This window comes from Paroedura picta, chromosome 11 (assembly GCF_049243985.1).
Source record: "Paroedura picta isolate Pp20150507F chromosome 11, Ppicta_v3.0, whole genome shotgun sequence".
Classification (NCBI taxonomy): domain Eukaryota; kingdom Metazoa; phylum Chordata; class Lepidosauria; order Squamata; family Gekkonidae; genus Paroedura; species Paroedura picta.
In genome coordinates, this window is record NC_135379.1 from 1,736,807 (window position 1) to 1,749,021 (window position 12,215).

The 12,215-nt window shown below is 58.0% G+C and overlaps 1 protein-coding gene across 7 annotated transcripts in view; it reads right to left on the bottom strand.

Moving 5' to 3' along the window:
- The window catches only part of NBEAL2 (neurobeachin like 2), a 94,731-nt gene that overhangs the window by 38,076 nt on the left and 44,440 nt on the right, over positions 1 to 12,215 (bottom strand). For 4 of the 7 annotated variants that reach the window (XM_077304694.1, XM_077304693.1, XM_077304692.1 and 1 more), the window contains exons 6-13: positions 11,672 to 11,754; positions 10,449 to 10,534; positions 9,729 to 10,065; positions 9,213 to 9,319; positions 5,391 to 5,468; positions 1,911 to 1,994; positions 1,013 to 1,111; positions 139 to 722 (exon numbers count right to left, since the gene is read on the bottom strand). In XM_077304694.1, the coding sequence (XP_077160809.1) occupies positions 139 to 722; positions 1,013 to 1,111; positions 1,911 to 1,994; positions 5,391 to 5,468; positions 9,213 to 9,319; positions 9,729 to 10,065; positions 10,449 to 10,534; positions 11,672 to 11,754 (1,458 nt within the window). The remainder of the gene's footprint in view (positions 1 to 138; positions 723 to 1,012; positions 1,112 to 1,910; positions 1,995 to 5,390; positions 5,469 to 9,212; positions 9,320 to 9,728; positions 10,066 to 10,448; positions 10,535 to 11,671; positions 11,755 to 12,215) is intronic. The other 3 variants (XM_077304695.1, XM_077304699.1, XM_077304697.1) reach the window with 3 other exon arrangements.

The following is a 12,215-nucleotide window of genomic DNA, read 5'->3' on the forward strand; positions in this document are numbered from 1 at the left end:
AAACTGAACGCACTCGATGAGTCCTATTTTGGCTACGGCAGACTAACCCCCCCCCCTGGAAAGCGTCAGCTGGGGGGCTTTGAGCAAGGCAGGGTCCGTCCTCCCCTCCTGCTCACATGCCTGCCTCGGTGGCCATACCTGTACAGCTGCTTCCGCTTCAGTCTGGCCGCTTCCTCGGGGGTCTCCTTCCCCTCCTCCACGAGGCACACCCAGCCGTGGAAGGCAAAGCCGCTCCCGGGCCACTTCTGGATGGCCGGCACCATGATGCCCGCCATGCTGGGGGTGAGGTCGAAGTACTGCAGCGCTCGCTCCGGCCCGTCCTTCCGCGCCATGCCCGAGAGCGCCCGGATGACTTGGCTGGTGTACGGGTGGGGCCCCTTGCCCGGGTCGGTCCGCAGGAGCCTGAGGAGTCGCTTGAACTCGCCCGGCCGGAGGGAGAGGCCCCCGAGCACTTGCAGCAAGCAGAGGAGGTTCTCGGCACACTTGGGGTCCAGCTGGCGCTCGGCGGCACACAGAGCGCCCACCAGGCTCCCGACCATGCCCGCCTTCACGCAGGTCGTGCGGCTCTGCAGGGAGGAGTTGCAGATTCTCTTCAGCCAGTCGGACAGGAAGACCTGCAGGTCCCGGGACCTCAGCTCCGGCAGCCACGAGACCAGGATCAGCAGCGGCTGCTCGTTGTGGATCGGGCGGGCGGGGCTAGAGGCGTGGTCCCCTTCCACGGCCTTCCGTTTGAAACAAAAGCAAGGTGAGGCGGCAAGGCCGAATCAGCCTCCCGGGTTATGCACACGGCGTATTCGTTGATTTAGACCCCACGTTGCGCTCTGGTGGGCGCTCAGAGCTGTGCAGGGAGGCGTTTCTCCCCTGCTCCGTTTCCTAACAACAGCCTGAAAGTGTCTTTTTCCTCTTAATGCCCTGAGACTAGGCCACCCACTCCCCATCTGTCATGCCAGAACAAAGCGAAACCTCCCTTCCTGGCCCCAGAAGGGCCCTGGGAAAAACCCTGGGTCCTCACCATGTTCAGCAGCTCCTGCAGCAGCCGCTGGGTCGGCGGGCTCTGGCTCTTCAGGACTTCGTGCAAGTGGGAGTAGCCGATCCGCTCTTTGAACACCTCCTGGAAGAGCAACAGCCGGCAAGGATTAGAGGGAAGACGGCCGGTCCACTGCCGCTAACTAAGACTGCTAAGACTGACAACTCCGGGTTCTGAAATGCCAGGGGGTGTGAGGGTGGGCCCAGGTGACCGGGAGTTTCGGCAGGGGAGGAATCTTGAGAGGGCACAATGCTACGTGGCCGTCCTTCCACAGCAGCCAGGGGGAGTGGGATGGACGCTTTAGACAATTCACTAACCGGCTTAGCAAGGGATTTCATAGAATCTCAGCTGGAAGGGGACCTCAAGGGTCATCTAGTCCCACCCCCTGCACAACGCAGGAAATTCACAACTGGCTGCCCACCCACAGTGGCCCCAATGCCAGGCCCCCAGTCAGAATCCCTGGCCAGTCTGGCCTGGAAGGAATTTGTTTCCTGATCCTCAGACCAGCTGATGGGGGATTGGGGGGAGGGACTTGGCAGGAGTGGAGAAGGGGAGAGGCCGGAAGAAAACAAATCTCTACGTCACTTGGAAATGATGTAGGGACGTCAGGGGTGACACTCTGGTTTTTGGGTAAAACTCTATGGTAGAATTAGTTTCTCAAACCAGAATGTTGCATTCTGACATAACCTATGTCCCTACTTCACTTCTGGGTGACATGGAAACATGGCCTTTCCCCCCAGGCTTCTTCTTTTTTGGGGGGAGGGGGATTTCCCCCAGTTTCTTAAGCCTCTGAAATGAGGGGGAAGCGACAAACCAGGGGATCCCCAGGCCCCAGTTGGGGACCGGCACCCCCAATTTCCTCCCATGGAAGTGAGCAGCTTACCTTGGCTGAAGGGGAGCCGCTCATGATGGACGTGAGCACCCCGATGGCGTGAACCGCAAGGGCATCCGAATGGGTGTCAAAGACCTGAAGGCAAGAGAGGGAGAGAAAAGGTCACTGGTGCCCCCCCGGCCTCACAGCCACCAGCCCCCCTTTTACAACTGGCTGGCCAGGCGGTCCCCTCCCACCTGCCCCGTTCCATTTCTTCCTAGCTGGAAGAGTCCTCCGGACGCAGATCACAAAAGAAATCGAGTCAAATCACAAACACCGATCGAAGGGCAACAGCCGTTCTGGATTTCTACCAAATCATTTGGAATGCCAAGAAAAGGAAAAGAAAAAAGGAGCAGCAAAAACGGCACCCAGAAAAAAAAGAAAAGAAGCTCATCGTGCAAATTCTGCCCCTCTGCTTCCAGATGGAAACGTCACGTGGGAACATCAATGTACGTCACGTGGGAACATCAAGGGGAATAAACGCACGGCCCAAAACGGAATGTGGCGGCAGGAAGGTGCCCCCCCCCCCTTACAGTTGTGTTATGCAACTTGCATCACAAGAAGCGGAGAAGCAAAGGCTGGGAGCTCCACCGACACAAGCCAGAGGGAGAGGAAAGAAGGCAAAGGGGGAAAGGCAGACACATGTTCTCCTGTGCTCTGTCCTGCATAGTTCTCAAGCGTCTTTTCTGTGCTTCAACAACCTTCTTTGGTTAAGAGCTCTGGATGCCATCCAGAACATGCCAGTGTGGTGTGGTGGTTGAGCGGCGGCTTCACATGCAGCCAGCGGGGTGACCTTGGGCTAGTCTGGTAGTGCTGTTCCCCTAGAGCAGTTCTAACAGAGCTCTCTCTCTCTTACCTCACAGGTTGCCTGTGAGAGGGCGATTGTAAGCCACTTTGAGACTCCTTTGGGTATTGAAAACTGGGATAAAAAACCCAACCCTTCTTTTAAATTGGGCTCATTTTAAGGATATATTTCTTCATTGCACAGCCTCAAACCGTGGCCTGAGCTGACCAGTCGCTTGCTATGGTGGTCAATCTAACATCAGGTTGAATTAGTGCTCTTCTTTGAAAAAAATCGTAAAAATCCCTGCACAGAGAAAACAAGCTAGTTGGGAAACCTTCTCCCTAACAAGCTACATTTCAACAAGCGTGGAGTTTTATTTTTTGGGTATGCAAGAATATTCCGTGAGAGAGGTAGTTTCCCCAGACCTCAAAGCAGTACAACTCAGAGTGTCTCAATAATAATAATAATAATAATAATAATAATAATAATAATAATAATAATAATAATAATAATACCCCAGGATAGGAAGCATATAGGAAACTGCTGTGTACAATACAGCCACCGCAGCAAATTACCTCTGTGGGGCTTGTCTCATGCTCACGTCCCAATTACACAGCCCCAACCTAAAGTGAAAGGCCAACGGGGATTTTTGGCAATCAAAAACAATTTTTTTAAAAATGAGAGCTCTGGATACTGATGAAGTAGGAGATGCCACATGTCCAGGGAGGGGGATGCTGTTGGGAAGAGCTGGGGAGGAACCAAGGAGTAGGGTTGGGGAATACCTGGAGATTTCGGGGTTGGGGTCTGGGAGGGCTGCGTTTGGGAGAGGGAGGCACCTGAGGAGGGTGCAGTGCCATCGACTGGGCCTTGCCAGGCAGCCGTGGACTGTGCGTGCTCACAGCAGCTTCTGCCTTGAATGACGCTTGGTTGGTCTTGAAGGTTCTCCAAAGGGGACGCCCAGAAGGGGGGTGGGGCAGCTGGGAGGCTGATTGGCGGCCCCACAAAGCCTGAGGCGTATTCCTTAACGCCATCCCATCACTCGGGAGCTCAGGAACTCCGCTGTCTGCACCCCGAACGGTTCTCCACCATGATAAGAGTCAAGTGGGCAGCCGTGTGGGTCTGAAGAGGCAGAGCCAAGTTGGCCTCCAGGACTGCCTTTAAGACCACGCAGTTTCCTCCAGATCTGCTGGCCTGACGGCTGCCCCTGGACTCAAACTCGCCTCTCCAGGACGTTTTGCTGCAAGGCTATGAGGAGCTGGACGGCTGCAGTTGCATGGCGGATGGTGTATTCGGAGACGTTTCTTCGAACTCCTCCGCAGAGAAAGGTCGGAGCTGTCGCTCATTGGAAAGGGCAGCCTAAAATAGCTGCTCCCGCTCAGACATTTTCAAGAAGACCCTCGGCAGTCTTCCGGCACAGAACTGCAGCACCGGCAGACGGTCCATCCCGGCCGTCCCCGAACCCCACGAACACAGCAGAGCCCCGGTCAGTCTAGATGGAAACTCCTTTCTCTCTTGTTCTCTGGCTTCCCAAACAAATGGCACAGTGAGCCACAATTTCCCGAGAGCACCAGCTAGGCTGGGGAGGCTGTCCCTTACATCAGGGGTAGTCAACCTGTGGTCCTCCAGATGTCCATGGACTACAATTCCCATGAGCCCCTGCCAGCATTCGCTACATTACTAATTTTAAGGACATGAAACCCAGGTTTTGGCTGGGGTAGTCAACCTGTGGTCCTCCAGATGTCAATGGACTACAATTCCCATGAGCCCCTGCCAGCGTTCGCTACATTACTAATTTTAAGGACATGAAACCCAGGTTTTGGCTGGGGTAGTCAACCTGTGGTCCTCCAGATGTCCATGGACTACAATTCCCATGAGCCCCTGCCAGCATTTGCTGGCAGGGGCTCATGGGAATTGTAGTCCATGGACATCTGGAGGACCACAGGTTGACTACCCCTGCCTTACATGAACTTAACAGCTTTGCCCTGGGAAATCTGTCGTCACGGTCATGACTCAGTGCTGATGCCACATGGAAAGGTGAGGATCCCCCATTGCAGCTATGGCGGCCACATCACCAATGCGCCAGACACCCAAATGGCCCCTGAACTGGTTTTAGGTACCGGCAGCTACGAGAGACCTGGAAAATTCAGTGTCCCTGTGTGGGGCAGGAGCTAGAAGGAACCCAACTGGCCTCTACTGACACCAGGAAGGTCTACTCAGGAAGAAACCCAGCAGGCTGGTGGTGGGGCTGGAGGACACATGGCCACGTGTGAGAAAACACACAATCAGTGTCTCTGCCAGGTTCGAGGAGTCCTTTGCCAGAGATCAGACTGGTCAGTGGCAGAAAGGAGAGCGGAGAAGGATCGCTTGGTTTTGGGAGGGCAGCCTGCAGCAGAAGAGTGAGATTTGAACTGCAGTGCCTCAGAGACAACCAGAGGTTTAGGGTATAGGATGATGGGAACTTCCAGAATCAGTATCACACTGGAAGAGACTCCAAAGGACCATCCAGTCCAGCCCCCCATCTTCTCAGGGACTCCTTGTGTGTCCTCCTCACCTACCACGTTCTAGGTGTTGAATTCTCCTCTCACAACTCTTGCTTATTTACATGTGCAGAAGCGTGGGGGGAGCGGGGGTGTGCAGGACTCCCACGGAAAGCAGCCCGCATGCATCCCCGCGTGCAAACCCACCACGTTGCAAGCAGCCGGCAATACCTGACGGACATCCCTCTCTGTCAGCAGCCAGGTGGTCAGATCGCTCCCTGGGGATCTGCACTCGGCGCTCAGGTAGAGCTGTCGGAAACGGCGGAGGGCAGGTCAGGTAAGCAACGTCAGTCGCGGGAGAGGGAGAAGAGAGGGGGCAAGGGGGGCAGAGAAGGAGTTAGGGGGCAAGAGACCCTCCCCGAGTGCAGGGACCCTGGGATAGATGGACGAGAAAGGGAAGCAGCACCTCGAAGATGTAGGGTTGGCCTTCCAGATCAGAACATGAGCCAGGTGCGTGTTATATGGGCAGGACCATCTGTGCATACAAGTGCATGCGTGTCTTTCCCCAAAGGGAACTGCATGCTTCCGGAATGTCTGCAGAGGACCTCTGGGAAGAAGCCTAATAGGGTTGCAAGCTGGAGATCCTACACTGGAGGGGATTGTGTAAGATCTGTTTCCGGCAGGAGGCAGGGCCACACGCTCAGAGGAAGCCCAACACTGCAGGGGCAGCTGCCGCGGAAACAACGTCATTTTAATCCACCCACCCAATCGGATTTCCGGTGGCCAATCAGAAGCCTTGTTGGTGCCCGATCTGGCTGCACCCCCTTTCTAACAATACTGTGTGGGTGCCAGGAGAGGCGCTGTCAGATGCCCACGGACACCATGCTGGGAACCCCTCCTGTAACCCCAGGAATGACCTGGGTGGGTGGGAGGAGGAGGCCGCCGGAACAGAGAGGACTGTGGGGAAGCTCTGTGCCTTCTGTACATGCGTCGTTGGAGACAGGCCATAAAGAGCCGCAAAATCGGCATGGCTCCGTATGCAACCCTTTGGCATTCTCCAGAACTCTTCAGCGGGGGGGGGGGGGTATTAATAACCACAAAAGGAGAGGGAGAGAAGGTGGGGACAGAGTTATTTCAGGCCATTGTCTTGTGGATTTCGACTTACGGTGTTTCTCTCTCTCTCTTTGTTTATATGCTCTAATGACACTCTTAAAATAGCATGGAGCAGAAAGCGGGGTGGGGAGATGTAAGCACCTGGTTTACTTAAAGGAGGAAAAAGTTAAAAATAACTCCAAAGAGAATGCAAAGGCAAGATTCCAAGGGTTGGGGCACCCATCCACCTTGCCTTTTAGTTACAAACTCCTGAGATTTATTAGGCTTTCAGTGGGCCAGATCTGCCTTGCAAAGGAATACAGGCGAGTTCAAAGCCAGACCTCCCCCACCCCGGAATAGAGGAACAATCTCATTCACCGGCACACAGCCCTTTGCGACCCCAAGGAGACCCCACAGAACCCCCAGTCCAAGACTCGGGGAATCACGGGGAGACCCCAGCCTTGTATGTTCTCTTCCTCAAAGCTTCCATGGAAGGAGATGTAACCCCCCTCAAGACCTTCCCAGGCTTCTCCATGAAGAGTGGAAGACCCTCAGAAGAGCCCTGCTGGGTCAGGCCAGGGAGGGTCCCTCCAGTCCAGCCTCCCGTCTCACCCAGGGGCCAGCCAGTTCCTCTGCAGGGCCAGCCACAGGGCAGAGAGTCCGAGGCCTTCCCCTGAGAAGACCCTCAGAAGAGCCCTGCTGGGTCAGGCCAGGGAGGGTCCCTCCAGTCCAGCCTCCCGTCTCACCCAGGGGCCAGCCAGTTCCTCTGCAGGGCCAGCCACAGGGCAGAGAGGCCGAGGCCTTCCCCTGAGAAGACCCTCAGAAGAGCCCTGCTGGGTCAGGCCAGGGAGGGTCCCTCCAGTCCAGCCTCCCGTCTCACCCAGGGGCCAGCCAGTTCCTCTGCAGGGCCAGCCACAGGGCAGAGAGGCCGAGGCCTTCCTCTGAGAAGACCCTCAGAAGAGCCCTGCTGGGTCAGAGCAGGGAGGGTCCCTCCAGTCCAGCCTCCCGTCTCACCCAGGGGCCAGCCAGTCCCTCTGCAGGGCCAGCCACAGGGCAGAGAGTCCGAGGCCTTCCCCTGAGAAGACCCTCAGAAGAGCCCTGCTGGGTCAGGCCAGGGAGGGTCCCTCCAGTCCAGCCTCCCGTCTCACCCAGGGGCCAGCCAGTCCCTCTGCAGGGCCAGCCACAGGGCAGAGAGGCCGAGGCCTTCCCCTGATAAGAGCCTCAGAAGAGCCCTGCTGGGTCAGGCCAGGGAGGGTCCCTCCAGTCCAGCCTCCCGTCTCACCCAGGGGCCAGCCAGTCCCTCTGCAGGGCCAGCCACAGGGCAGAGAGTCCGAGGCCTTCCCCTGAGAAGACCCTCAGAAGAGCCCTGCTGGGTCAGGCCAGGGAGGGTCCCTCCAGTCCAGCCTCCCGTCTCACCCAGGGGCCAGCCAGTTCCTCTGCAGGGCCAGCCACAGGGCAGAGAGGCCGGGGCCTTCCCCTGAGAAGACCCTCAGAAGAGCCCTGCTGGGTCAGGCCAGGGAGGGTCCCTCCAGTCCAGCCTCCCGTCTCACCCAGGGGCCAGCCAGTTCCTCTGCAGGGCCAGCCACAGGGCAGAGAGGCCGAGGCCTTCCCCTGAGAAGACCCTCAGAAGAGCCCTGCTGGGTCAGGCCAGGGAGGGTCCCTCCAGTCCAGCCTCCCGTCTCACCCAGGGGCCAGCCAGTTCCTCTGCAGGGCCAGCCACAGGGCAGAGAGGCCGAGGCCTTCCTCTGAGAAGACCCTCAGAAGAGCCCTGCTGGGTCAGAGCAGGGAGGGTCCCTCCAGTCCAGCCTCCCGTCTCCCCCAGGGGCCAGCCAGTTCCTCTGCAGGGCCAGCCACAGGGCCAAGGCCTTCATAAGAGTATCAGAAGAGCCCTGCTGGGTAGGCCAGGGAGAGTCCCTCCAGTCCAGCCTCCCGTCTCACCCAGGGGCCAGCCAGTTCCTCTGCAGGGCCAGCCACAGGGCAAAGAGGCCGAGGCCTTCCCCTGAGAAGACCCTCAGAAGAGCCCTGCTGGGTCAGGCCAGGGAGGGTCCCTCCAGTCCAGCCTCCCGTCTCACCCAGGGGCCAGCCAGTTCCTCTGCAGGGCCAGCCACAGGGCAAAGAGGCCGAGGCCTTCCCCTGAGAAGACCCTCAGAAGAGCCCTGCTGGGTCAGGCCAGGGAGGGTCCCTCCAGTCCAGCCTCCCGTCTCACCCAGGGGCCAGCCAATTCCTCTGCAGGGCCAGCCACAGGGCAGAGAGGCCGAGGCCTTCCCCTGAGAAGACCCCCAGAAAAGCCCTGCTCGGTCAGACCAGGGAGGGTCCCTCCAGTCCAGCCTCCCGTCTCAGGCAGGGGCAGCCACAGGGCAGGGAGGGTGACCCCCCCGTATTGGGATCTGCCTCATGACCAGCGTCTACTTCCTGCCTCAGCTTCAGATATCGGTCATCAGGGTCCCTCATGAGCTGCAGCAATTTGCTTTTCTTTTCAACATTATCAAAATGGCATAGGTAAAGGTAAAGGTATCCCCTGTGCAAGCACCGAGTCATGTCTGACCCTTGGGGTGACGCCCTCCAGCGTTTTCTTGGCAGACTCAATACGGGGTGGTTTGCCAGTGCCTTCCCCAGTCATTACCGTTTACCCCCCAGCAAGCTGGGTACTCATTTTACCGACCTCGGAAGGATGGAAGGCTGAGTCAACCTTGAGCCGGCTGCTGGGATTGAACTCCCAGCCTCATGGACAGAGCTTCAGACTGCATGTCTGCTGCCTTACCATTCTGAGCCACAAGAGGCTACAGAACGGCATAACTTCATTTTATTTTTGCAAAAGGTAGCCTCTTATGGTCGCTGTCACTGACCGGGCAAAGCAGCCCTGCTGCATTCTGTACAAGGGGTGTGTGTGTGTGGGGTGTGTGTGTGAGAGAACCTGGAATCCGAGGGCAGCCTTCAGGGACGAGGCCTGGGTTCTCCTACCTTGCTGTTCTGGATGAGCCGAAGGATGTGCTCAAAGCAGTTATTGCTGAGGAAGATGGCCTGCAAGACGGGGCGGTCGTCACAGTTCAGCATTTCCGGGATGGCGTCTAAAGGGGGTGGGAAAGAGGGAGGGGGCTGAAAAGGGCGCCTTGCAGAGCCAGAGGCGGCCAGGTCGATCCCGCTCAGGATCCGACCTCCAAAGTCAAAGCCCAGACTGCAAAGGAATTGAAGGTGGAGCAAGACAACCGTCCCGCACCTCAAGCCTTTCCCCTCCCTCCTGGGATTTGCACTTTGCAGCTTCCTGCCTTTAAAGAGCCACACGAGCCTTTGTTTGGCTGCCAGGTTGCAGACGGCTGGTGGAGTTGGGTGTTCTCAAGGCAAGGGGTGTTCAGAGGGGGTCGGCAGCCGGACAGAGACTCAAGCGGGCCTCCGCAGAAGCCCCCAGCCGCTTCGAGCAGCTCTACCTCAGGATCTAGGCCCAGCCGATCGCAGGGGCCCCTCTCCGTGGCCACCTACCCAGCATGTTCACCCGGAGGGTGATGAGCTTCTCCTCCCAGGGAGCTCCCGGCGAACTGTCCAGCGAGGCCATGGGCTGGTCGGAGTTGAGGACCTTGAAGAAGCTGCCCAAGAGGGACCGGGTCTCCACCTGGCGCTGACTGGGGCTGCTGGCGTGGAGGATGTGGACCATCTCGACCAAGCTCTTCAGGGTCAGCCGCAGCAACCGGAGGTCTTTGGGCGCCCCGCTGGCCGGAGAGCCCCACCTCCGGAGAACCAGCATGAGGACCTCCACCGCGGACGGCGTGATCAGCGCCAGGGCGTTTTGCTGTCCAGGAGAAGAGTGAGCCAGAGATGACTGGAAGAACAAGTTGGTTCTTACACCCTGCTTTTCACCACCCAAAGGAGGCCGAAAGCGGCTTCCAATCGCCTTCCCTTTCCTCTCCCCGCCACAGACACCCTGTGAGGTGGGTGGGGCAGAGAGAGCCCTGAGAGAACTGCTCTGCGAGAACAGCTCTAAGATAACCTGAGACTAGCCCAAGGTCCCCCAGCTGGCTGCATGTGGAGGAGTGGAGAATCGAACGCAGCTCTCCAGTTTAGAGGCCACCACTCCTAACCACGGCCCCACGCTGGCTCCCAAATCAGCCGTGTGGACGTTTCCACCTTGTAGACAGGCCCACAGAGTGCTCAGCTCCGGCCAGCGGCTCCAGGCAGCCAGACGTGGAGGGAGAGGAGGCTCACCTTGGATCCTGAGAGAACGGCCCCGAAGAGATGAATGAGACGCAGCTGGAGCCCCTCCGGAAGCTGCTCCTCCTCTCGGAAACACTCTGGGGAACAGGCGGAAGGAGAGAGGCGTGGCCAATTGAGTCTGGGTGTTGTGGAAGACCAGCATTTCGGATCTCCGCCGTCCAATCCCCACTGTGCTGACTATCAGGGGCTCCCTCCCCTTGACTGCATCAGACGGAGGGTTCCCTACTTCTTTGAGCCTGCAGGCCCTTTGGGGAATTCTGAAGGAGGGAGATGGGCGTGGCCACAAAATGGCAGCCACAGGAGGCGGAGCCTGCCAGGATTGGCTGCAGGAGCCTCAGTCGCATTCTGAGGAGTCTTTTGTTGTGGAGGCAGCTGAGGCTGAGGGAATGTTTCTAAAAATCTGGGCAGCCCATCTAACCTCCCATGGCCAAACAAGAAGCCCTGCTGGGCAGAATTCCCACCTGGCCCTCCCCACTTCCTAAAAACACTTGGTTGGTGCCATCGTGCCTGTGGGCATGGCACTGGGGACCCCAGACTGACGCCAGGCAGCCTGCCTCGGGTCCCAGTGAGAAAGGCGGACTGCAAAACAAAATCCATGCCAACAACAAGCCAAGCAAGGCGGTGCAACTGGAGCATGGACCCCGTCTCCTCGGGAAAGAGGACAGAGCGTGACAGATTGCGGATCGGGGGCAGAGCCTCTGCTGGGCCTGCAGAAGGTCCCAGGTTCAATCCCCGGCAGCATCTCCAGTTAAAAGGACCAGGGAGAACATTATGCAAAAGTCTTCATTTTGACAGCTGCCAGCCTGAGAAGATAAGCAGGCTCATCTTGATGGACGATAGCCTGATCCAGTATAAGGCAGCTTCAAGAATGCAAAAGAAGCCATGCCGGATCAGGCCAAGGGCCCTCCCCCTCCCCAAGGCTCCGCCCCCACATCTCCTGGAATTCCCCAGCTGAGAGTTGGCACCCTAGACGCTCTGTGGTGGGACGTCAGATCAGAGAGTCAGAAGCCCCGTCTGTTCAGGACGGAAAGGCTCTTTGAAAAGCAGAGCAGCACCCAACGGAGAGGGGGAGGCCAGCCTTGTGGGGGGGGGGGAAGGGGGGCGTGTGAGAGAGAGAGAGAGAGAGAGAGAGAGAGAGAGAGAGAGAGAGAGAGAGAGAGAGAGAGAGAGAGAGAGAGAGAGAGAGCGCCAGCCCTTGGCCGAGTGGCATTTACCTTGGAAAAAGGAGCTGAACTCCGCAGGCAGCCCGGCCGGCGCAAACTTGTATTTGCTCTTCTCTTTCATGCTGACGATCTCCCTAGGCGAGGCGAGAAATGCAGGAGGGCGTGAGAGAGGGGCTTCGGGCACACAGACCGTTCCAGGCAGACGCCCCAGACCACCATAGGCAGCTACGGGGGCTGCCAACCTCCTAGCAGGACGCGGAGATCTCCCGGTGTTACAAGCAACCTCCCAGTTACGGGGATCGATTCCCCTGGTGAAAACGGCAGCTTTGGGGGGCAGACGGGAGGCCCTCCTACCCCGGCTTCACCAAGCCCTGCCCTTCCGGAACACAAAGACACACCCCAGTTGCAACGCTGACGAAGAAGATGCACTCGACATTTTAAACCATTCTTTTAAAAGTACGCAGTGGTGTTGGTTGGGCCAGAACTTCCCTGGCCGATCCTTTAGAGGGGGGGCGCTCAGGGTCCAGCGTCTATGGGCATCTCCCATAAGGGAGTGTGCAGGGGTCTGTCTGGGCAGGCAGCTGTTCGACCCCTT